Raw genomic sequence first — 24,870 nt, forward strand, 5'->3', positions numbered from 1 at the left:
AACAATTTGTTTTTCAGATAGTCTTTGACTTATGATCAAAATTGAGACCAAAATTTGGTTGTGAGTTGTGCTTCATTTTACGATTCTTGCCACAGTTAACCAAATTACTATAGTTGTTAAGTAAATCATTTGCTTGGCTTGTCAGCTTGGAAGGTTAGGAATGGGAATTACATGACTCTGAGACAGTGTATCTGTTATAAATACATGCCAGTTGCTAAGTGCCTGAATTCTGATCATGAGATCATGGCGATGCTACAACAGTTTAAGTGTGAAGAAAGGTCATGAGTCCTTTTTCAGTGCTATTTCAACTTTGAACAGTCACTAAATGAATAAGTTGAGGATTACCTGTATTATATATTGCCGTAATTAAAAAATACATTTTAAATTAAATTACAAAGAGAACTAGTTGTATCTAATAGTTTAAGGTCTCCAGGGAGACCCATATTCTAGTCCCACAAGTTACTCACAGCAACAAGTGATTTTTTATCAAATAGTCAGTCATACTGTCCATTGCAACTATGGCTAGAGCTGTCAGAAGGGAAGCTTTAATGGCTTCACCTCTACCACGATCCTAAAAATGCTGAAAACAGTGACCCCCAGTCCAAAGGACCCCCCGCCTTCTTCAGCCGCAGCTGAAATGAGCTCCTGTCTCCAGCAAAAGTAATAAGGCAAAGTCCGGAGCTCAAGAGCCGCGAAAAAACTTGCTGCACTAGAAATTGGGATAGCGGAGCCCCGCAGAAGCGCCTGCAGCACTAAACTCGCAGTGCGATGAAAACACTTTCAGCTGTATTTTTATCATGAGCCAAAACAATCCAGATGATCTTCAAAGGAAATCTTTCAAAACCTGAACTGAGAGCTCAAGAGAAACCAGTCCTGCAAGCTGAGATTGAATTGAAAGCCTGAGGACCGTTACCAAGGAGGCGTGTCTTCAGACTTTCAATTCAGTCAACGAGCTAGTAGGCTAGAATAACCCATCCTGGACTCTCCCATTGATACCATGGAGAGCATAAAAGCACCATAAAAGACAACAGGAAGACAACAATCATTTAACCTTATTCAACCATTCTGAAAGCTCGCCATAGGTTCCCCAGGATTCACGAAGAACCACATTTTTAAGGTTTTCCAAAAGACTTGCTAATCTCAGCTCAGGGAGATGATGTTTGGGAGATGAGGAGATTACAGCATTCTCCATTCTTTTATAAAATTTACATATAATTCTAACTGGTGTCGCCTTACACAAACTTAGTGAATGATTTTTTTCATTAAGACTTTTTAGAAAAATAATGGGATTATAACACCATTACTACCAATTTTTGATTACTCTAAATAGCATATGTCTGTGCTGAGGGAATGGAGGATTTTACTCTGCAGTTTTGAAAATATGAATTAAACAAATTTATAAAAACAGAGAAATAAATTATTTCACTTACTAGGTAGCTTTAGCACTACCCTGTGCAGATATGTTGAGGATAGGTATCCAAGTACCTCTATATTCAAAAGCAGGTAACACAGTCCCACCTCCACCTATACCTAATATTCCAGGATTAGATTGTGCTGAGGTTGTACCACCAGGACCATTGCCTCCTATACAAACACATAAGAAAAAATAATGTGATATATTGTGTTATGCAGTCAAATAAAAGCCTGAGAAACTTTAAATACTAATGATTCAATCTTCACTTCTTATAGTCCTACAATATGTAGATAATACTGACATGACCCAGAACTGAATTAGACAATAGCTTTAACAGTGAAAACTTTAATTATTGATATAAGCCAGACATGTCAAATACAAGGCCCGTGTTCTGGCCCAGATGGCTGCCACCTGCTTCCATGCTCCGCTTGCCGGGCTGGCCTTGCCACTCATGAGACACCCCTTTTGCTGACGCAGCGGGTGGGTGGGTGGCTCGCTGGTTCCAGGTTGGCCACATGTGTCAGATCTAAGGTTGATCACACTCCAGCCCCCGTGTGGGAAAGCCACAGCTGCTAGGAGCACAGCCATCGGCAGCGCTGCCAATCTCTCCCCCTTCTCTCATCCTTCCTGAGTGTGGATGAAGAAAGGAGATGGGAGTGACAAGAAGAGGAGGGAGGGAGGAAGGAAGGAGGGAAAAGGGTAGGGATAGGAGGAGGAAGGGGAGAGCAATAGCAAGAGCAATAGCAGTTAGACTTATATACCGCTTCATAGGGCTTTCAGCCCTCTCTAAGCGGTTTACAGAGTCAGCATATTGCCCCCAACAACAATCCGGGTCCTCATTTTACCCACCTCGGAAGGATGGAAGGCTGAGTCAACCCTGAGCCGGTGAGATTTGAACAGCTGAACTACAGAACTGCAGTCAGCTGAAGTAGCCTGCATTTAACCACTGTGCCACCTCGGCTCTAGGAGGAGGAGGAGGAGGATGAAGAGGGGAAGGAGGAAGCGGAAAGGAGGGAAGGAAGATTATGAGAGGGAGGAAGGTCTGAGTGAAGTCCTACCTTAGCACTTGGCCACCAGCAGCCCTGCTACCCTTTTGCCATCCCCTTGTCCCCTCCTCTCCTGGTGGTCTCCCATCCTATAGCTGAGGATGCTTTGGTAAGAGAGCGAGTGGGCCTCCCTGACCCACACACTTTGCCCTCCTGCACACGCCATGAGCAACCTGGCCAAGGAGAGTGAGCATAGCAGAAGTAGCCTTGAGGAGGCAGCTAGCACAAGTAGGCACCCCCTTAGGGAAGCAAGACTGGGCTGGGCTGTGGGGTCCTGGTGCCTAGGGAGCTCAAGGGCTGGGTTGGGCACTTGCCCTCCACTGTCCAGGGCTCCAGGCAGCCTCTCTGGGGATCCTCCATGTGGCCTGAGAGGGATGGTGAGGCTCCTCTGGTAGACAAGGGTTTGGCGCTCACCCTGCTCTTGCCTTCCTCTACTGAAGACAATGGATTCCCCCCCCCCCAGCCCCTGACATGAGTGATGTTGAACTGGTCATACCACTGGCCGTGCCCCACATCCTCCCCAAGGCCAACCACAACCGTGATACAGCCCTCAATAAAATTGAGTTTTACACCCCTGATATAAGCTATCACAGTTCTTTCAGAGTTCTAAAAAGGTAAAGCATATTCTAAAGATCATAGACTGCCCTTTTATCAAATATGAATTTATTTGTGCAAAAATGTAAATGAACAATCATATAAGTAAAAAAGTTATAGCAGAATTATAAATAATAATAAAAATAAATATATACTGAAATAGGATTGGTCCTTGAATAAACAATTTAAAACATTCCATTCCATTTACCAGTTTGGCTTATTGTAGCTGAGGCACTTCCTGTATTTGGTACAAGAAACAGTGATTGAATAAATGATCCCAAAGCATTCACTATGTCACGGAATACTTTGGTAGAATGCTGCTTCATATCATAAGATTGACAAAATGACCTGGTAAAAATATGAGTACAACAATTATTACTTTTATTTTCAAACATCTACTGAATAAACAATTTGTGACTCTATACTTTAGAATAATTGTCCTTATGTTTATTAAAATTAGGAAAAATACCTCATGTTTTACAGCAGAGCTTTTAATTCAATAATTCAAAATAGATTTTAATATCTGGGCATCGTAATATTTTCTGGCACACCCAGCAAGAATTCTAAGAATATCACTAAATATTTAAGTATTTTATTTTTTAAAAATCACTTAATTTGTTTCATCAGTTCAAGAAAAGCCTCTACCTTAGCAGTTGTGGTTGCACACAAAGTCTGTGTATGGATTCTGCTGCAACAGCTCTTAACCACTGAGGTTTATCTGAATCCAGAAACTTTACAAGCAATGACAGAAAGATTTCACATTCGGTTACCTAAACAAAAAAAACCCACTGTGTTAAGAGACAAATAATTCTAATTTAGATTAATGTGTGCAATAGGTTACTGTTACTTACATGTTACACTTAGCTACAACCTCAGTTTTAATGGGAAGCAGGATTAAGAAAACTCATTTCTAAACAATTAGAAAATAATTGAGTATAATTTTTCATAAAGTTTTATTCTAATTTGTACATAGAATGGTCTACAATATAACCCTCTGAAATGTACTTCTGAATAGATTTGCATAGAGCTGAACTGAAAATGACCCAGGGTGACTTAAGTATAAAGAACAGAAATAGCATGTATCACATTTTGGTGCACAAGATATTTAAGATACATTATTTGAACAATAATATTAAAATTACATTCTTACCAACAAAGTATAGAACTGTTTGATTAATACAGAAACAACTCTTAAAAGGCGCATACAAATAGGAAAATAAGGCTTTTCCACTGGTGCAGGTGAAGATGAAGTTCCAGAGCCTTGTCTGAATTTGATATTTGGTGAGAAGAGCTTAATCACTAGTGGACAAACTCTTTCTTTCAGCAGGAAACTAAATTCTTGATGCTGAAAGTAAAAAGAACGTTAAAATGGTACATTTTAGTAGAAAAAACCACTAGTAATCTTAGGAATGCTATGTTGATATTAACATTCTAAAACAGCCATAAATACATATGTTTCAATATTTTTTAACCTTCAGAAGCATAGGTATATCAAAACACATATGATCTTATCTAACCAATTCTGAGTTGATAAAAATGTTATAGGTAAAATGGGGGGAAATGAAATTAAATGATATTAAGTTATGACTGTTTAATTTTGTTTGATCCTTCTAGATTATCTAAATATGATTAAGACTGCCAATATTTGAATGTTAACAGATACTTTCTAACAGCATAATATCTTTTCCAGCCTACTCCTATTTCTAAGTCTAAACATAGCTAGTTAAACTTGCATATCAGAAATCTTATCAGCTTCTTTCTACAACTAATAAATAAAAAGTTACCTGTAAAAATACTTGTGGGAAATCATTGAGGACTGATTCAAGTAGCTCCAAACCAAATGTCCGAGTCATTTCTGTCATACCTACAAGCCAGTAAGGGGCATCAGCATTAACTAGTTGACAAAGATCCTAAAACAAACAACAAACAAACAAACAATTATCTTGTATCTTTGTCACTACAATCAGTCTGGAAAAACTATAAAGTTCTGCTCTTTTTAAAGAGGAAAGAATGACTATGTAAGGACCTGCCCCAGTTGGTCCCTCAGGACAGTAAAACTCCTGAATCTGTTGAATTGAATCAAAAGATTTTTTACTGAGAGAAAGTGGTTGCAGTAAAGTCATGCTGAATCTGATCCCACACAAACCATAAATCAATTCTTACGTTTCCCCAAAACCAACCCCCCTGACCAGACCACCGGCAGTCAGGTAATGCAGAGAGGATATTTTGAGAATGCTGACGTGCTAGGCAGATAACAGGTCATTCTCAGCTGAAACTGGCTGGGAGGGAGTCTGTCCAAAAACAACTCCCCTCCCTAATTCCCAAGCATCCAGGCAAAAGTGAAAGCATCCAAAGCATGTCATCTCCTTCCAACAGAATGGCAGGATATGATGGTGGACCTGATAGACTAAACAAATTTACTTATTATGACATCTGCAATAATAATTCTGAGCCTATGGATAATTCTATAAAACATTTCATGCTGATTATAAAGCATATAATCTGCCTTTCATATCTTATAATCACCATGTAAATAACTGGAAGCCATGGGTTAATAATTCATTACCAATTCAAATGTCATAAATTAGTTTCCCTGAAATCAGGTAAAATAAAAGAGAGTAGTTATATCAGCCTAAAGATGTCAATAGTGCCAAAATGACTAAAATTATCCCATTATAAATGCAATAAAATTGCCTTTATTAAATTGTATTTTTTTGCTCTAATGATATAAACCATTGATTTGTTTCTTTTCCACTTAGACAAGAACATTCTGTCTATTAAGACTTTTTATTTATATATCCAATTTTTAGCATGTTAAATTGGTTTTATAAAACCGTTTCAATTTGACAAGTATCTTTAAATAAGGCACATTTCCCGAGTATAATGAGTTCTGAATATGTTCTCAAATTTAAACAAATAATAAGTCTGTTTATCTTAACTAATGCTGAAATTCTACAATATAGGGAAGATGTTTTAGGGCTAAAGGGTTAATTTAATTTTCCCATCCAGTATCTATCTTCTAGAGGAGAGAAAAAATAGTTTTATTCTCTACAGTTATTTCAATAAATATTATCATTTTATTATATTGGGATATGAATATTGGACAGAGGAAAAGAGAGTTTGATAATGTATGTTCTTGACTACTCCATAACCACTAACCTAAGAAAGATTTGTACCAGAAATTGATAAACATAGTGAATTTATTTTCATTGGTACGGAAATAAAGGAACATAATAGCTATCAATATTTTCATGGAATTATAAAATACCTTTTACCAGACCTAAGTACTGGAAATTGTATGCATGTGTGCTTCATATCAGTGTTGAATCCTGACTGCTTTGGACTAGTCCTTGCAAGTTTATTAGTAAGATTTTTTTAAAAGTGATTTGCCCTAGGCTGAGACTTTCTCACATAAATTAGCATTGGGATAAATGATATTGCTTTGGGATTTATTGCATTGATTTATTTATTGTATTTGTTGCATTGATTTATTTATTTATTGTGATTATATTTCATCACAACCAATTCATCTCCAATTAGCTATATAATTTTTGTGGAGACCAATTTACATAAAACAGGCAACAGAAAAAAAACATAAATTAAAAAAAATGAAGTGTCAATACCTGAAAAAGCATATATGCATCTTTAGCACATGGTTTCAAGGTGCTTACAGATCTTCTGTTACTATTTCCTTGATTTCCTACTGGTTCCTCAATAAAACCTATATTAAATATAGATGCAATTCAGAAAATATAAAGTGAAAACTGAACAATACTACATTCTTTCTCCCTACATTGATTCAATAAATTAAATGTTTTGCAAGAAGCTGTGGTCTATATTCTTCTTATAGTTGCTTTGTTCTCCTGCTAAGTAGGAAAAAGTATACATATCTAGCAAAAAATCAGTAATCAAGAAATGAATCCGCCAACTAATCGCAAAATGAAGTGTATGTATGACAACTGCTAAGCAATGAGTTAACTATATAAATGCATGGGTATGAGCATGTATGCAAAAATTAAAGTATCTTTATTTTTGTAAACTAAGAAAATAGACTGGATGCACTTCTCTCTGATCCTAGATAATCTTCTCTGTCACTATCTTTACTAGAGTTCTAATAATTTGCTTTCAAAGAAAAGTTTAGCATATGCCTAAGACAAAATTGAATATCTACTATATTACAAGACATACGCACCTTTATACCGTTCATCTTCGGCAACCACTCTTTCAAAAACAACAGTAACTACCTGCCGGACTGTGGCTGCTGCAGTATTATTGGTGATATTATCTTTTGTAAAGTGTAATCGAAAACAAAGAACAATTGCCTAAACAGTAAAAATTAAAACATTCTCATTACTCAGCAGAAAAACATTCTCATTACTAGAGAGAAATGTCATAATTCTTGTACTTTATAATTTTAATGCTGTAAGATGATGAGTCAAACATGTTTAATAAATAAAATAAAATGAAATGTTTTTCTGGAAATAATTCCAGAAAACTATTGTTAAGGATAACATGGTATTATGTGCATAAAGATCTTCTTCACCTTAGGAAGGCTCCCTGCTTCTGTCTCCATTCTAACCCTACCCTCCTCATTGTGGAAGAAAATGCCTCAGTGAAAACTTTAAAAGACACCCCTCTTCTCACCCCTATAAAACTTCACAAGTTGAACCAGATTGTCAATACCATGTTTCTCAGAAAATAAGACAGGGTCTTATTTTCTTTTGACCCTCCCAATTTTTTTTGCTTGGGCCTTATTATCGGGGGGGGGTTATTGGTTTGGGGTTGCCGGTGGCTGCTCTCTTGCGAGCAGGTGCCTGAAGAGCCGGGCACAGGCTCAGGGGCAAACTGTTGGAAGACTCTATACCAGAGTCTTCCAACAGCCAGTCCACAACCATAGAGTGTAGTCCCAGAGCGGCTGCTGCCAGAAGACTTGACAGCGGATCTCCGGAGTTTGGAAGCTGGTTATGCTTGGAGCATGACGGAGGCGGCGGCAGCAGGGGGTGGCAGTGGCGACCTGGCCCAGCCCTGCAGGGAGAGTTGGGCATGGTGAGGCAGGGAGGCGCACAAGTTGGAGGCAGAACAAGTGCTTGCGCAACCTCTCTTTCCAGCCGGGCAGAGCGCCATGTGGCTTAGCACCTTTGGGATATTACTGGGTTGGTGAGTGGCACTCTGTCCGGCTGGAAAGGGGTGCTGCCAGGTGGCTGCTCGTGAGAGCAGCCACCCGGCAACCTCCCACTCCAGCTGGGCACAGCGCCACCCACCAACCTAGCGGTATCCCAAAGGCGTCAAGCAATGTGAGCACCTTTGCCTCCCCTCCCGCCGGCTCCTACCGCTTTGCGCCTTTGGGATATCGCTAGGTTGGTGAGTGGCGCTCTGCCTGGCTGGAGGGAGGGTGTCCAGGGGGCTTATTATTGGGGATGGGCGTATATTTTTGCCTACAGGAAAAATATGGCATGGTCTTATTTTCAGGACATGTCGTAATTTTGGGGAAACACGGTATCGTCCTGTGCCCCAGCAGCAAAGGAGGAGTAAAAGGTATAGGTAAAATACATGAATACATCCAGTTATGCTTTTTATAAAAAAGACACAAACTGGCACTAAACACTGGCAATTATTTTATTAGAAAATATACAATAAGGAAGGAAATATGGATATTAGACCTATGGGGAAAAATTTGCTTATGAAGAGACAATAAGTAGGCTTTCTACTATAGAGCCTAATCCTAGGAAAAACAGAAATAAATTGAATATGGCTTTAAGCATATCAAAAATAAAATCCAAATGCACTCTAATTATCATTTGCTGCCTGGTTTACCTACCCCTTTCCTATGCAGACCTGAGTATATCATACTTGGGCTGCAAAAATATGGGCAGCTATTAGAGGGCATTTATACTTAAAGTTTGTGTGTGGCTGTGTTAGTGATCATTGGGATTGTTGCAACCCAGCTAGCATGCCTAGCAACCATTGCTCAGATATTAGACATTAGATATGCATGCTGCATAGAGTTCTGGACTTACTGTGCAAAAGCTCTCAAAGGCATTGCATTAGGAAAGTCTTATAAAGCTGTTACTTTCTGAATTACATCTGAGAGGGACTCAGAATTCAGGCAAATTATGCCTGAAATGGAATTTCAGATTTTTAAAACTTTGCCATGTTATAACAACAACAATCCAGAAACCATATCTTTTATTTAAGGAAAGAAAGTAGCTAAGGCAGAGTATGTTAAACATTTACAGTTATTGGATTGCTTTTTTCTCATAATAAAAATATTCATGCAATTGGTTAGTAATAGGTTCATATAAGACTTTAGAGAGTAGAAAAAGAAAGATGCAAAACCTTTTAAATAAGATTGCAGCAGTAGCGTAAAAATCTATAATAGAATGAAATTTAGCTGTTGATTTCCCTTGCTGTGATTGTACATAAAAGATGGCCAGAGAAATTCAGGGACCCAGTCGTTCTGATATGGATAAAATTATTTGATGTCATTTTGTCATTAATTAATTCTGAAGAGCACAAAATCATTACCTTAGAAAGCACTTCATCGTGGACAACGGTATTGGTTGTTAGTAATACAAGAACAGTTTGAAGCAGCTTAAGTTCCTCAAGGCTATTTTCCATAAGTTGCCAAAGCATATTAATAACATTTCCAGCAGCAACCTTGGAAGAAATTGAGACAATTACTGTAAATGCCTATACACAGAGGCTCACTTTTTAAATTGGTATTGGTTTTTAAATCTCTAGAACAATACATACTGAAAATATTTTGCTTCCTATTTTTATTTTTGATATTTTCATGTGTACTTAAGGATAATGTTAGGTGAGGTTTCTACAGATGATCCTTGCTTAATGATCAGTTGTATAGCTACCATTCAAACCTCGAAGGGCACTGAATTAGTAGTTATGACAGGTCCTCAAACAGGCCGGGATACCAGAGACTTTCTTGGCCTTGAATAAGAGGGAACGAAATAAGGCAGGCTTAAAAAGACCCAATAAGGCAGAAGGAGCAGGGGTCAAGCCTCATCCTCTGACAGATCAGAATCACGGGAGACCTGTTCCTCAGTATCCACAGCGAGTGGCTGAAAGATGCTTGCAGAAGCCGCCCCTTGGGCCTGGTTGGAACGACTCTTCTTAGGTCTGTTGGAAGAGGAGCAATGAGGAGTGGCAGCAGCAGGATGCTGAAGGCCTGCAGCGATGCCCCGCTCAATGGCAGCTGCTATGATATCAGCCATATCATCAGGATTGATGGTGACAGCCCTGGGGACATGGGAACCCACATCAATGTTGGGGGTGATGCTGCCATTCCTTTCAGAATCTGAGTCCCCTTGAAATCCAATCCCATCCTCAGGGTTCAAAGGAGAAGCTGGGGGGGAGACACACCCATCAGTATCAGTGGAGAGGTCCTCCATAGGGTTGAAATTAATTGGAGGAGAAACCCTGGGCAGAGGGACAGTAGTACAGCAATGATTGGTCTTAGAAGTGGCCTTTTGTGGCGCAGGATCACGGCCCTTGTCGGTAGGTGCACCAGGAGAGGGAGTTTCCTGGGTCTCCTGAGGGAGAGCAGGCTTAGAGGTCTTGGTAGGCCTGGTAGAAGAAGGCTTTGAATGGCCTCTCTTTTTGCCCTTAGGCTCAGAGGTGACTGGAGCTGATGGGGCAACAGAACTGGGCAAATCCCACCCCCCTCGGAAAGGGTTCCATTACTTGCCATTACTCAAGATTACTCCTTTAGCTGAAGAGATGTTGTAAAGCGATGCAGCAGGCTTCCCGCCCAAACAAAATGGCCGGCGCTTTTTTTCACGCTCAAAATAACTGCCTCAGAAAGTAGACCGGGCCCTGAGAAAGGGCTAAGGTGGCGAGCCCACTAAGCAGCCTGTCGCCCAGCAGTTTTGCTGCCTATCAAGCGCGCCAGCGCGAGAAGAGGCCACAGGGGCTGAAGGAGGAGGCTGTGGGGGCTCGGAATGAGATTTCTGTGGCCTTCGCGATTAGAGAAGGCTTATCCAGTGTGCGCGGCTGCAGCAATAGTTCCTGAGGTGTCCGGCTGCAGCAGAATGCCTTTTGAAAGGCTTGGGCGTTTTTTCAGCAGCACGGCTGCAGCAAGAGGCTGGAACTCCTTTGGACAGCGCGGCAGCAATGAGCGGCACTCAAAGAGCCTGAGGCAAACCTCATAGGCTAGCCACGTGGCTGTAAGCTGCTGAGGCAGCCAAACCAGAGGGAGGCAAAAGCCTCAGAAAGGCAGGAATGCTTAGAGAGCAAAGGCCTGATAGAGAACGATTTGGGAGGAAGCCAATTTAGAAGTTTGAAGAGGTTTAGAGGATTTGTAGAGAATTTAAAGGAAAATTAGCAAGGAGAAATAGGGAGGCACAGTTAATTAAAGGATCGACTGAGTCTATTTCTGGGGAGGAGCTTCATGGGCATGGCTTTAATACTTGTAGACCCAGTTGTATTGGATCCTGACGGAGTCATACCCATGCCTGGATGATGTCTCCACCTACTGGAGAATTGCAATCTTCCCTGCTAGCTTCTGACAAACAGTCAATGCAGAAGCTGGCATGAAATTATAGTCACATGCGGTTCTTGCTTAATGATTCACATAGTCCTTACTCAACGACAGCAACTGGGACTGCTGAAACTGCCATCATTAAACAATGCAGTCATGTGGTGGGGTTTGTTTGTTTGTTTTTCTTATGACTACATGGCTTAATGATGGAGTTTCCAGATCTAATTAGAATCATTAAATTAATTTCTAAGAATATAAAATACAGTATGCTTAATCTTGAATACATATTTAATATTATGAACTGTGGTGATGCAGTGGTTAGAAGGCAGTACTCCAGGCTATTTCTGCTGCCTGCTGGCTGCCTGCATTTTGGCAGTTTAATTCTCACCAGCTCAAGGTTGACTCAGCCTTCCATCCTTCTGAGGTTCGTAAAATGAGGACCCAGATTGTTGGGGCCAATTTGCTGATTATGTAAACTGCTTGGAGACGGCTGTAAAGCACTATGAAGTGGTATATAAGTTTAACTGCTATTGTTATAATAGATTTGTTCCCCAAGTATGTACATTTATAAGTTAAAGAGAAACATTTTCTTAAATTTAAATCATTTATTAACTTTTATTTAATACTTTTCAAAGATCTTATAAATAGGCTTAAATAAATGATTTTAAAGCTTTCAACCTTAGTAGTATTTTAAAAAATCATAATCTTTAGTACAATGCTGGTCTTGACAGAAAATTCCCAACAGCCTTGCATATCTTTTCCTACTTCTTCGTGTTTCAAAATTATGGCTTCTGTTATATTAGCATCAATAATAGCTTCAATCAGTATATAGATAAAACATGCAACCTAGTACAATTTCTTATATTTCTTATCATGCAGCTCCCACCAGCAGATATAGTTGTACTCTCCAATTTTAATTTCAAAACAAACTCATCTATCTGATAAGAAAATAAAGCTGGTTGCTCACAACTAAATAATACATTAAATACCATGAAAAATTTCCACTGTATAAAATCAGTCTGGTTACCTTAACCTTACCTCTGAAACAACTTCATGAGACATGAGCCTCTGGATAGCAGCTAGACATAGCTGAGTGATCTTTGGTTCTTTTGTTCCACAGCCCATTAGAAAAGGCTGAACCACTTCTGAGCTATTCTCTTTCAAAGCTTTGAAATTGAGAGAGAAAACACAAGCAAGCAAGCAAATAAGAAAACCCAAATCAAGAATACTAAAGATATATTTATGATAAAAATTGACATCTGATAACACATTTAGATTAGTACTCTATTTAACTTATGCTATAATTAATCACCCAATTAAATAACTAAATTAAATAGTAGAAAAACAGTAATAAGTCAACACCTATAATGAAGCTGCAAATATAACCCAGATATCAAATTATTTTAAGATATCTTCTCGTACTTGAGAAATATCATATTGCTATACAGCTGTCCCCGAGACAGCTTACCTATTAATGGATGTTAAACATTGTGAAAGTAGGAAAAATGTTACAACTGAAATATATTTTTATACATGATGATCTGGGATTGTATCGCTGCTTCTGGTATTGATCGGATACAAATCGTGCAGGGAATTATGAATTCCAAGCAGTATGTTGAAGTCCTGGAAAAGACCATGCTTCCTTCAGTTCAGCAACTTGTAGGGAAGGACTTTTACTTCTAGGATGACAATGCTCCTTGTCATTGAGCCAAGTCCGTCCAGCAGTGGATGAAGAAGCATGGTGTTCAACTCCTGGATTGGCCAGCTCAGAGCCCGGATTTGAACCCAACTGAGAATTTGCGGGCCAAAATTGGTTACGAAATAAGCAAGAAACATCCAAAGACCAAGCAGGAGCTGACTGAATCCATTATTGCAGCCTGGCACCACATTGTCACCAAAGATGACGTGCAAAGGCTTATACAGTCTATGCCGAAGTGATGCCGCCTGGTGATAAGCAATAAGAGTTGGCCAATTTCATATTAGTAACCATGTTTGGTTACCTAAACGGTTCTTTTCAGGGCTACAAACAATAAAAATGTTAACAAAACACTAGCATTGGCTTAGTAATTGCAACACATATGCCACTGGGTATGCATCAGTTAATCTGTTTTCATAGTCATTGTAAGCATGCATTGTAAGCATGCAAGAAAATTCACAATCCCCATCCAAACAGCACCAAATTGCAAAAAGCTCATGCTTTTCACTTAAACACCACCAGTATTTATTTAAATATAACAATATTTTCATAGCAGTTAGTATAAAATATCATAAAATCAATGGCCTATTCAAAAAATGTCATAAACCGTAAACCGTAAAGCTTACACCGTAAACCGTAAAGCTTACACGTTTTCACACAGCTGTATATATAGACACATTTTAAGGGAGTAAATGACTTGTGTGGACCACATCAGTCTTAAATAGACAATCCCTGTATTGCTGAATCATTCTCATTGCATCTATTTACAGATTACAGATTACAGTTTACAACCTTACATCAGCTGACAGCTATTAAATCCTCAGTACCTGACACTCCTCCCGTTTAAAGCTATACATCTGATAATCCAAACGCTTTGACATAGTCTTTACACTTCTCTTTTCATTAGCTCAATCTCTTCGGTTTAGTTTATCTGCCTAGCTGTCTTTCTCTTTAACTTCGCAGTGGCGCAGTGGTTAAATGCAGCACTGCAGGCTACTGCTAGATCAGCAGTTCAGCGGTTCAAATCTCACCGGCTCAGGGTTGACTCAGCCTTCCATCCTTCCGAGGTGGGTAAAATGAGGACCCAGATTGTTGGGGGCAATATGCTGACTCTCTGTAAACCGCTTAGAGAGGCCTGAAAGGCCTATGAAGCGGTATATAAGTCTACTGCTATTGCTATTGCTATTATTGCTATTGCTATTGCTATCTCGTTCCTTAGGCAATGACCAAATCTCTTGGTGATTACGGGGTTCATTATGAATACCACCTACTCTAACCTCACTTGCAGTGAACCGCTCAAGAGGTATAACTTTCTTGCACCATTCAGGACTCCTAGGTATAACATTGTTTGCTTGCCTTGTGTTTTTCCTACTCACAGGATACACCCTGTAATGTGTCTCCTCACAAACAGCACACTCTAAATACCTCTTGCACTGCTTTGACTTTTGCCACCTAGCTGGGTCTGGCATCTTTTTCTATATGTTAAAACTTCCAGTCTTCTTTGTAATAAGTGTATACAATTGTCATGTGTAGGAGTATTCTTAAGTACACATGCACAATTGTTTTCTTGCATTCCCAGAACATACAGACCATCCTTTTTAACCCCTTGTGCACCTACCTGTCCATTTTTCTTAACAGTATATAGTCCCCCAGCAAATACTATTTCGTAACCCTGTCTGTCTAACATGGATATACTCAATAAATTGTGCTCTAAAATAGGTACATATAACACGTTGTACAATGTAGCATATATTTCTGGTACATACACATTACCTTCCCCTTTTACAGCAGTTCTCTGTCTATTACCCAGACTAATCCACGTTTGCCTTGCTGGTTTCAAACCAGAAAACACATGTGGATCGTTAACAATATGCTGGCTCGCCCCATTGTCCAACAACCACGTGTTCCTGGTGTGTTCAGTTGTTGATGCTGCCAGGGAATATGACCCTGGAGAACTGTTCCACATTTGCTGCTTAGATCCACACCCTTGTCTTGCTGCTCCTCTGGTTCCTCCTCTCAGGACAGCATCTCTGAAAATGCTCAGTAGAACCACACGTGTAGCATCTCTTCACAAAATGAATTCTCTAATTTGCTCTGCTGGCATCCTGGACTGTTGCAGATGTTGGTCAGTGCTGAAAGCTCTCTCCTCCCTTTCCTCTCTAGCCGTTTCTGCTCCTCCTCCAAAAACCGACCAGTTAAATATGAAATGGTTAAGTCCTGTACTTGCATGGACTGTAGATTAGTCACAAGAACGTCCCATGAATTGTCCAAGAAACTAAGCACCACATACACCTTGTAAAAGTCATTCCCCTTTCTTCCAACTCAAGGAATGTCCTTCTAACAGTCTGCAAATGTGTGGACATACACTCTCCCAGCTTGAGCTGTGCCTTATACAGTTTCCTAGTTAGCAACACCTTACTGCTAGTAGTCTCTCTCACATACACACTGTGCAACGCCTCCCAGAAATCTTTAGCAGACTGGAGATTTCTCATGTGTAGCAGCTGACTGTCTTCTAAAGCAAGAATTATGCTGGCTAATGCTTTCTCATTACATCTCTGGTCACCATAATCCAGGACTGCTGGTGGATTAGTAACAATTGTACAGAACTCCTCCTTACGCAAATACATCTCTGTTCTAACCCCCCCTTGACGGCTCGTTAACAAACGCAGGCAGGCAACTTAAAAGGAAGGCTTTTCTTTATCAGTTTTCAGTTCAAACTAGCTTCGAGCCCAGAAATACATAAACATAAATCTCTGATAAGAATTCAAAACAAAAGCTCTTACAAACGCTGCCCTTCTTCCACCATCTCCACGGATCAGATTTACATGAAAACACCAAAACATTTATCCAAATGTAACAGGCATAATCACGAGTAATAAGCAAGCAATATTGTACCAGACACGGAACACACGAAGGAACGTTGACTCCAGCGACTGGGACGTGGCAGCATCTCTCCTTTTATCTCCAAACCTCCTCCCACAAGCCCCAGCTGCATACTAAATTTTGTATCTCGAAAAAACTCTCAGCAGAATTGTTGAGTCACAACACTATCCCCCACCGCAGGGCCCTTTCCCCGGGGTCCAATGGTCGGGATGACGTGTCCCCAAGATGACCAGGACCCATTTCCGTTGGTGCCTTTTTCATGAATCCCAAACCTCTGGAGGCATAGCCCCCTTGAATCGGAACTCTTTCGGTATCCAGTGGCCACCATGTTTCCTTCCGCCCTTCCTGGTGTCGATACCCCATCCAGGGACATCCACCCTCCACAAGCCTGACTCACCACCCCTCCTACCGTCAAGTGGCTCCCCGCCAAGTGTCCAAGATCCCTGCAGTAAAAACACAACCCCTCCGCACGTCTTCTGTCCATCTCTCTCCGTGTCACCCGAGGTCGGACAGCACCCAACTCCATGGGCTCCTCCCAGTCCACTGCAGTCTCTTGCTGAACTGGCATGCTGGTGGTTTCCTGGAATACCTGGCGAGGCCTTCGCCTCTGCAGCCGGGCGTCTATCCGGAGGCACAGGTGGACCAACGCGTCCAACGTCGGTGGCCTGTCCACCCTCGCCAGTTCATCCTGCAAGGCCTCAGACAATCCATCTTGGAACGTGTCCATTAAAGCAGGTTCATTCCATGTGGAATCTTGGCTACGTAGCCTGAATTCAGACACATATTCCTGCAATGACCCAGTTCCCTTCTGCAGTGATTTCAAACTTCTGGCAGCTGTTTCCCCTTTGATCGGATCTTCAAACATCCGTTTGAAATGCTGGCAGAAACCCTGGAAGTCATCCAGCAGAGGGCTCTGTTGCACTAACAAGGGCGTGGCCCACCGGGCAGCCGTGCCTGAAAGCAAACTGATCATGAATCCCACCTTCGTCTGGTCAGTGGGAAAGTCCTCCGCTCTCAGGCTAATAAACAGCTGGCATTGTCTCAAAAATGCTATAAACATTGCCAAACTTCCATCATATTTATCTGGCAATTGGGCACTTCCGCCTTGGCTGGGTGTGTGTGTGTTGCAGCTCTCTGCAACTGCTGAATTTGGTCCGACAACATTGTTATTTGCTGTGCCATTAATCTACTTTCCGCCATGAGTTGCTCCATAATTACTGAGATTAAGGATTGTCTTGGCTGGAGTCAATCTGTTCTGACCCCCCCTTAACAGCTCGTTAACAAACGCAGGCAGGCAACTTAAAAGGAAGGCTTTTCTTTATCAGTTTTTAGTTCAAACTGGCTTCGAGCCTAGAAATAACATAAACATAAATCTCTGATAAGAATTCAAAACAGACTTCCTGGGCGGGACCTTGCTGATGGTAGCAGCTTAACAGAGCTGCTCCCGAGTTCCTGGTCGCGTTATCTGTTTAGACATCTGACAGTTACCTTATCCTTCAGGCAAGAAGGGAAGGAGAGAGATCCAGCTGGGCAAGTGCCTTTTTGTTCTTTGCAGCTTTTATGTCTGCGAAGAGAGGGGCCCAGCTGAGGCAGAATCATCTCCGTGCCGGAATCTCCAGCTGCTTTTCGCAGCAGCACAAAGTAAGATCCTCCCACTTAGAACAACATCGGAACTATCTGATTTTAATACAAGCAGAGTCCGTATTTGAGAACTTCATTCGTTTATTTAAATCTTAGCTTCATTTTTACAAGATCTTCCTTCGTTAATTTGGCTTGTTAAAAAAAAAAGCTTTTAAAATGGCGACGGTGAATTCTCCGTAACAACGCTCACCTTCTTAATCTTCTTGTTAAGAACAGCTATAAAACTTCAAAGGAAAGGAGTGACTCATCACTCTGCCTTATAGCTGGCCAGCAGATTTTTACTAATTAGTTTCACTTCTACAAGATTCTACAAGACTCTCTTTTATCAATTTTGCTCATATATATTTCTAATATAGAGAAGTCTAAAATGGCGATGAATATGCTGAGCTGCTTCGTTACAATATTTTTTTTCTGAAACCTTCTGAAAAGTCCTACGGAGCTAATAAAGGGGTGATTTAATACCTCTTTCTATAGCTGCATAGCAGGCAGGTAGAGTTTGATTAATTGCTTAAAGATAAAACTTGGAATGGCCTCAAAACTAAATCCTGGTCTGAAACCCCCTCCAGCCCCCAAAAGTACCTCCCCAATACCTGGTACAAAGTCGCAGCCTCCACCCTCTATGCCCCCTACTAGAGATTTGCTAACGAAAGAATTTTTTTTTGGAAACTTTTAACAGTTTGACAATCAAAGTTGAAGATAGACTTGGAGATTTTAAAGAGGAGATAAAAGAGGAGATAAAAGAACTTAAGGAGGACTTGTATGGTAAAATTGACGCCAGGGTTGCAAAAATTAAAGATGAGATGCTGGGACTTGTAACTGTACTGACAGAACATGTTTCTGGAATTGAAGACAGTCTAGAGGATCTTAACGAAGCTAATACCAATTTGACATAGAAAACTGAGGTGATGCAACAAAAAGTTGAAAACGCTGAAAAAGAAATTATTCTAATACAGTACAGGCAGATGGAGCTGGCATTAAGAGTAAGGGGGTTGCGTGAGGATAAACAGGAGAACTTGAAACAGATTCTTTCAGAAGCTTTTGATTGTCTGGTGGGAAGACCGGGGTCTAACTTTGACTGGCACATCGATAAAGCTTATCGTGTTAATTCTTGGGTGGCAAAACAGAAGCAGCTCCCCTGAGACATAGTTATATATTTTACTACAAGAGAGCTCAGAAACACGATACTACAAGAGTCTTATAACACTAGGCTCCAAATTGGGGGCCAGGATTTGACTGTTTTGAAAGAAATACCACCTCAAATGCTAAGAGCCAGGAGAGACTATGCTTTTTTAGTGGAAGAACTCAGAAACCGTCAGATACAGTACAAATGGGATGCACCATTTGGTATTATACTTACATTTGACAGGCAAAGATATCGTCTCAACTCTGTATGGAAAGCTCGAGATTTTTATCACAATATTTTGAAGGCGGGACACCCTGCACCACCTGGATCTGGAGAAAGATCACAAGAAGGACAAGACAGACAGCAAACCACACAACTACCGGATAAGATGGACCATCTCTCCCCCGTAGAGGGGCAAGGCGTTATGGAACAAAGACCTAACTGTATAACTACCAGACGAATGGAGAAACAAGCTAAAAGGCAACAACCTCAACAATCACCGGCCATCGATCAAGGAGTTACAGCAACAAGTTCAGAAGCCGTGGGAGGATCTAGGCCAAAGGTTAAACAGGCCATGCAGGAGGCTCTAAAAAAGGTTCAGGCAACCAATGATGACAACTAAGATTTTAACATGGAATGTCAATGGACTGAATTCTCCACAGAAGAGAAAGAAAATATTTCACTATCTTAAACAGTTTAAGAATGATATAATTTGTTTGCAAGAAACTCATATTAAATCAACTGATCAAAAATATCTGATTAACTCAAAACTTGGTCAACATTTTGTAGCTTCTGCTATGGAAAAGAAAAATGGTATAGTTGTATACTTAAGAAAAGATATCAAAGCTGAATTAATTGAAGCAGATCCCTTTGGAAGATATATCGCGTTAGATTTAATCTTAGAAGGGAAAAAGACATTACTTTTGGGAATTTATGCTCCTAATCAACAGCAAGACGGATTCTATAGAAATCTTCATGCTAAATTAGTACAGTGGGACTATAGGTCTTGTATATTATTGGGTGATTGGAATGGCGTGATAGACACTAAAAGAGATAAGACGACTTCTCGCTCAAATACCAAGATGCGAGCAAAGTTACCCAAACCTTTTTTTGACATGATGGACGACTTTGAACTGAGAGATGTCTTATCAGATTAGGAAAAAAAAGGAAAACTCAAAATATATCTAAAATGACTTACAGAGGGAAGGAGGTGTTTCAACAGGATGAGATTCAAAAGGAATTTCGGGAATTTTTTACAGAATTGTATAAAGGGGATAAAATTAATGGTTTAGATATAGACAAATATTTAGATAAAGAGAAAATACCCTCAGTTAGAGAAGAGCACAGGCAAAAATTGAATCAACCAATAACCTCGGGGGAAATTTTACAGGTAATTAAGCAGTTAAAGTTAGGGAAGGCACTAGGTACAGATGGTTTGACAGCAGTCTACTATAAAAATTTACAGTTAGAAATGGTAGAACCTCTTAGAGAATTATTTAATAAGATTCAAACGGAAGGCAAGGTGCCTCCATCTTGGAAGACAGCGTTTATATCTTTGATACCCAAAGAAGATCAAGATACTACCCAACCAAAAAATTATAGACCTATCTCATTACTTAATGTAGATTATAAAATTTTTACTAAAATACTAGCAAATAGGTTAATGCTGGTTATTCAACAATTGATACACACTGACCAAACAGGTTTTATACAGGGGAGACAGATGAAAAGTAATGTTAGATTAATTATTAATGCATTAGAATATCTGGGAAAGAACAACCAAATTCCTGCTGCGTTCATATTTTTGGACGCTGAGAAAGCCTTTGATTGAGTTAATTGCAATTTCTGTTGAAGATATTGCAAAAAATGCAGATAGGAGATAGCTTTTTACAGTCAATTAAAGCAATATACCAACAGCAAACAACACAAATCATAGTCAATGGAAGTTTAACAGACTCTTTTCAAATTGGAAAAGGTACAAGACAGGGCTGCCCTTTGTCCCCACTATTGTTTATTATAACTTTGGAAGTATTGTTGAATAAAATACGGGGCTTAGATGGTCTAAAAGGGATTAAGATTAGGCAGCAAGAATACAGAGTGCGCGCTTTTGCGGATGATCTGGTCATAATATTGGAACAACCGCAGGAATCCAGTATGGTTTTAATGAATACGATTAATCAATATGGTCAAGTATCTGGTTTTAAAATAAATTTAGGAAACACAAAAATACTAGCTATAAATATGAATACTAAACAAAAGGAAGAATTAGGAGGAATGATAGGATGTGAGGTAGTCAAAAAAGTAAAATATCTTGGAGTTAATATTTTAATTTCAAATGGGAAACTATATAAGCATAATTATGAACCACTTTGGCATAGTATACAGATAGAGATGAAAAAATGGGAGAAATTGCACTTATCCTTGCTGGGTAGGATAGCGGCAGTGAAAATGAATATCTTACCAAAATTTTTATTTCTTTTCCAAATGTTACCTATACTTAAAAAAGATGAGAATCTTTTAGAATGGCAGAAGGGTATCAACAAATTTGTATGGGCAGGAAAGAAGCCGAGGGTAAAGCTGAAAATAATGCAAGATGTACGCGAGAGAGGAGGCTTGAAATTATCTAACCTAAAACTATATTATGATGTAGTGGCGCTATCTGGAATTAGTGATTGGACTCTTTTCCAGAAGAGGGGGAAGGAATGGTCACACGTGGGTTATTCTCAAAGCCTGATTGGTCCAAAGACTGAGAGAAAACGCTTAAATGCTGGTGCCTTCCAGTCCTATCCCAGTTTCCTCTCAGTCTTTTCTGGTCCAAGAACTGTTGAGAATTACTGGTAGGATTACTTTATTCAATTTGGTCTTATTTGGTTTAATTGGGCATTTAAAAGATTTCTAAATTACTAAATTCAGCAGCTGCGGCCCCAAGGGACAGTTTACTGCCCCGGGCGGTGGGGGAGGGCCCAGTGGGGCATGCTGCCTCCCCCCCACAGGCCCAGAGTCTCAGACCGTCCCCGGGTGCGGGGGTACCAGCTCTCCTTTCAGCTGCTGGAGAGGCTGCCTTCTCCCTTAAATAGCCAGGAGATGCAGCAGCAGCGCCAGGAGGCGCGTGTGAGTCGCTTGCGGAGCCGCCGTTTGATTCGGGCAGCTGCCGCGTTCTCTCTTCGGCTCGGACCGCTACGAGCATTCCTGGGGGAGGTGGAGCATGCCTGGGAGCCGCGTGGCCTCCCCCGTCCTTGCCTGCCTCAGCACGGCCTTTCAGCGGGCCGTCGGAGCCGCGAGATCGAAAATGAAAGTTCCGGCAGCCATGTTGGCTCGGTCGCCACGTGTGCGAGGACCGGGCCTCAACCCAGGTTCATTGTGGCTGGTGCGGTCTCTTCCTTTGGCATGGCAGGCAGCAGAGAAAGCAGGCCCAGGTCCCGGTGGGGCCTACAGTGGCTTGGAATCCTCCATTCCTTCCGGCTGGACGCGTAACTGGGGAAATGGAGGGGGGCTTGGAGTTTCCCCAGGGCCAGGTGAGAAAGCCCTTGCGGGGGGAGGGGGAGGGTGTTCCCCCCCCATGTCTTCCTCTGCCCTGAAGTCCTTCTCGTGGGAGGGGGTCAGGGGCTGCATTGTGCGGGAACAGTATTTTGTGGCTCAGAGGTTTCACATTGCAATTAACAGTAAGGGTGAGGCTAGCTGATGAGAGCTAAATGGATTGAAATACACTATACGAGTCTCCCTTTATTTGTTTTATCAGCACAAATACAACTATATATATATATGTGTGTGTATGTGTATGTGTATATGTATATATGTATATATATTTGTGCTGATATATATATATATGTACAAGCGCACTTTTACAACTGTACTTAATTCAATGCCAGTAAGGGATGACTAGCAGATGAGAGCTTAAGAGCTTGCAATATTAGTCTTCCTTTGTTTTCCTTTGCTACTGGCGCCCGGGGGTTCGACCCGGGCCTACTCTGGGTTGGCTCTGCCTTCCTCCTCAGAGGTTAGCCATTTGGGAACTGTTTTTCTGTGGGGCCCAACAGAGGGCCGTGCACCTCTCTGGGGACTTGCATCAGATCTACATGTATGAGCCTTTGGCCTTTATCCCAGGGTCTGGGGTTGGTCCCGCCTCAGGTTTTTCCCCCCCCCCCAAATCACTCTTAGGGGTTGGTTTTTTCCTGCCCTGGGGTTCCCAGGCAGGTTTCCAGGTAGAGTGGGGTCCCTCTCTCCCTACCCCACTCAGGGGATCCAGGGGGGGTGTGAGTCGGGGGTCTTAACCCGTGTGCAGGTTGGCTCTCCCGGGGCCTGGTTCTGCCTATAGTGGTACGGAGGATTAGATTGTTCTCCGCCCCTTCCAGACATGGAGGTCTGGGCCGCGCCCAATGTTGGGCTTTGCTCCCCCCTACTTGGTCAGCGGTGACTATTTAAGATAAAATAAAATAAATTAAAATAAAATAAATTAAAATAAATTTTTTTTAAAAAAAGCTACTTCCATTGAGGCCAGGGGTTCTATCCTGGCCTGCTTAGATCTGTAAACATTTCATTCTTGGTGACGGAGGTGTGGCCCCCTGGATGGGCCCATTTCTCGGAGCGTCCTGACTCAGACAGTTTGCTATGCCCTGGGGCAAGGCTCGGTGCATGGCTAGGTGGGGGGGGGGTCCTTGATTCCTCCACCTAGGGATCCTGGCATGACCTCGTTTCTGCCACGGCCATGGTCTGGAAAGAGATCTTGGCTCCTCCCTTGGCACGGAGGCACTGACTATACAGTGGACACCTTCCTCCGACTTCTGCTCTGGAGGCTTGGGCAACTGGCTATAGAGTAATCTGGGCCCTTGCCTGGGCGTTTCAGTTGCCGTCCGTCACCTTCTGGTGGCTGCCCTGGTTCATCGGGCGTGCTGAGCTTCTTAGATGTCCTCCCGTTTGCCATGTGCCCTTGGCAGCGCCGGGAGTGCATTCACGTTCCAGGCTAACGCCGCCGCCTGGATCTCTTCTGGCTCAAGGCGGCCCGCCTGTCCCTTCCTGGGGCGACCGGGGCTCGCTCATGTTTGCGTCCAGGTCACTGACCTCCTCGGTCATGCCGCCCGGGCTCCGGCGACGACATCAATGGCTGGGGCCGGCTCGGCCCACCTACCCTGGGCGGCCATACCATGCGAGGGGCCTGGTCCCTTGGGGGGGGAGGCCCTCATCCCAGTCCAAGGGTGAGACACGGGACAGTTCGTCCACTCATATCCGCTGAGTCTCTGAGTCTCATTCTTGTCATATTGTCAGTATGGGTTCCGTTTATGTCATTAATCTTGCGCTCTTCTATTGTTAGCAGGTCCCCAGCTCATCCCTCCGGAGCGGATACGGCTTCCTCCTCCAGTCCAGGTGGTTCAATCACAAGGGGGGGAGTGCCCCTTACCCTGAGGGGAGGGGCTTGACCTCGGGTCGTCCCTGCGGAGGCCATCATCCCACTAGGCGAGTCCTTAGGGCGGTCGGTGTCGGACGCTGGACACGGGCCTCTGCTTGCCTCGCTCTCGCATGGTTCGCTCCACCACACCGATTCTCTTGGTGCCTGGGGGGGGGGGGCGCTACCTGGGAGTCAGGCCATCGCCCTTCTCCTCGGCCCTCAGGCGGTGCAGGTGGTTCCTCTGGATGCCCGGGGCCTGGATCGCCTCTCCCGCCTGTCCGTGCTGCGAACGGGTGGCTAGACGGCGTAGCGGGCCCTCACACATCTGCACTGCTGTGATGCACAGGCGAGGAGAGCGTTCTCCTCCTTCCCGTCCTTCGGGGTATCGGGCAGGAGGCTCCTTGGCGTCGGTGGCTCTCTCAGGGGCCTACCTTCGTTACGCGACTCGGCCCGGTCATCGCAGGTTCCTGGGGTCCCCCCACAGAGCATTCCCTCTGGACTGGACTCCGCCCTCCGGACCTACGCGAAGGCCCTGTCGGCCCAGGGGGGGGCTCGTCCGCGCCCCATCCTGGGGGCTCCGATTCCTTGGCGGGGCT

The 24,870-nt window shown here is 42.3% G+C and overlaps 1 protein-coding gene across 25 annotated transcripts in view; it reads right to left on the reverse strand.

Annotated features, from left to right (window-relative positions):
* The window catches only part of MON2 (MON2 regulator of endosome-to-Golgi trafficking), a 118,723-nt gene that overhangs the window by 65,168 nt on the left and 28,685 nt on the right, over positions 1–24,870 (reverse strand). For 24 of the 25 annotated variants that reach the window (XR_015697755.1, XR_015697754.1, XR_015697758.1 and 21 more), the window contains exons 3-11: positions 12,587–12,714; positions 9,580–9,711; positions 7,247–7,376; positions 6,678–6,775; positions 4,839–4,964; positions 4,205–4,399; positions 3,700–3,824; positions 3,263–3,402; positions 1,431–1,584 (exon numbers count right to left, since the gene is read on the reverse strand). Coding sequence is in view for 17 of the 25 variants with exons in the window: in XM_087723514.1 (XP_087579640.1) it covers positions 1,431–1,584; positions 3,263–3,402; positions 3,700–3,824; positions 4,205–4,399; positions 4,839–4,964; positions 6,678–6,775; positions 7,247–7,376; positions 9,580–9,711; positions 12,587–12,714 (1,228 nt within the window). In the remaining 8 variants the exon portion in view is untranslated. Of the gene's footprint in view, positions 1–1,430; positions 1,585–3,262; positions 3,403–3,699; positions 3,825–4,204; positions 4,400–4,838; positions 4,965–6,677; positions 6,782–7,246; positions 7,377–9,579; positions 9,712–12,586; positions 12,715–24,870 lie in introns of those variants that run through there. The other variant, XM_087723520.1, reaches the window with a different exon arrangement.

This window comes from Thamnophis sirtalis, unplaced genomic scaffold, assembly GCF_051295495.1.
Source record: "Thamnophis sirtalis isolate CommonGarterSnake01/CBP01778 unplaced genomic scaffold, rThaSir2_p1.2 scaffold_9, whole genome shotgun sequence".
Taxonomy (NCBI): domain Eukaryota; kingdom Metazoa; phylum Chordata; class Lepidosauria; order Squamata; family Natricidae; genus Thamnophis; species Thamnophis sirtalis.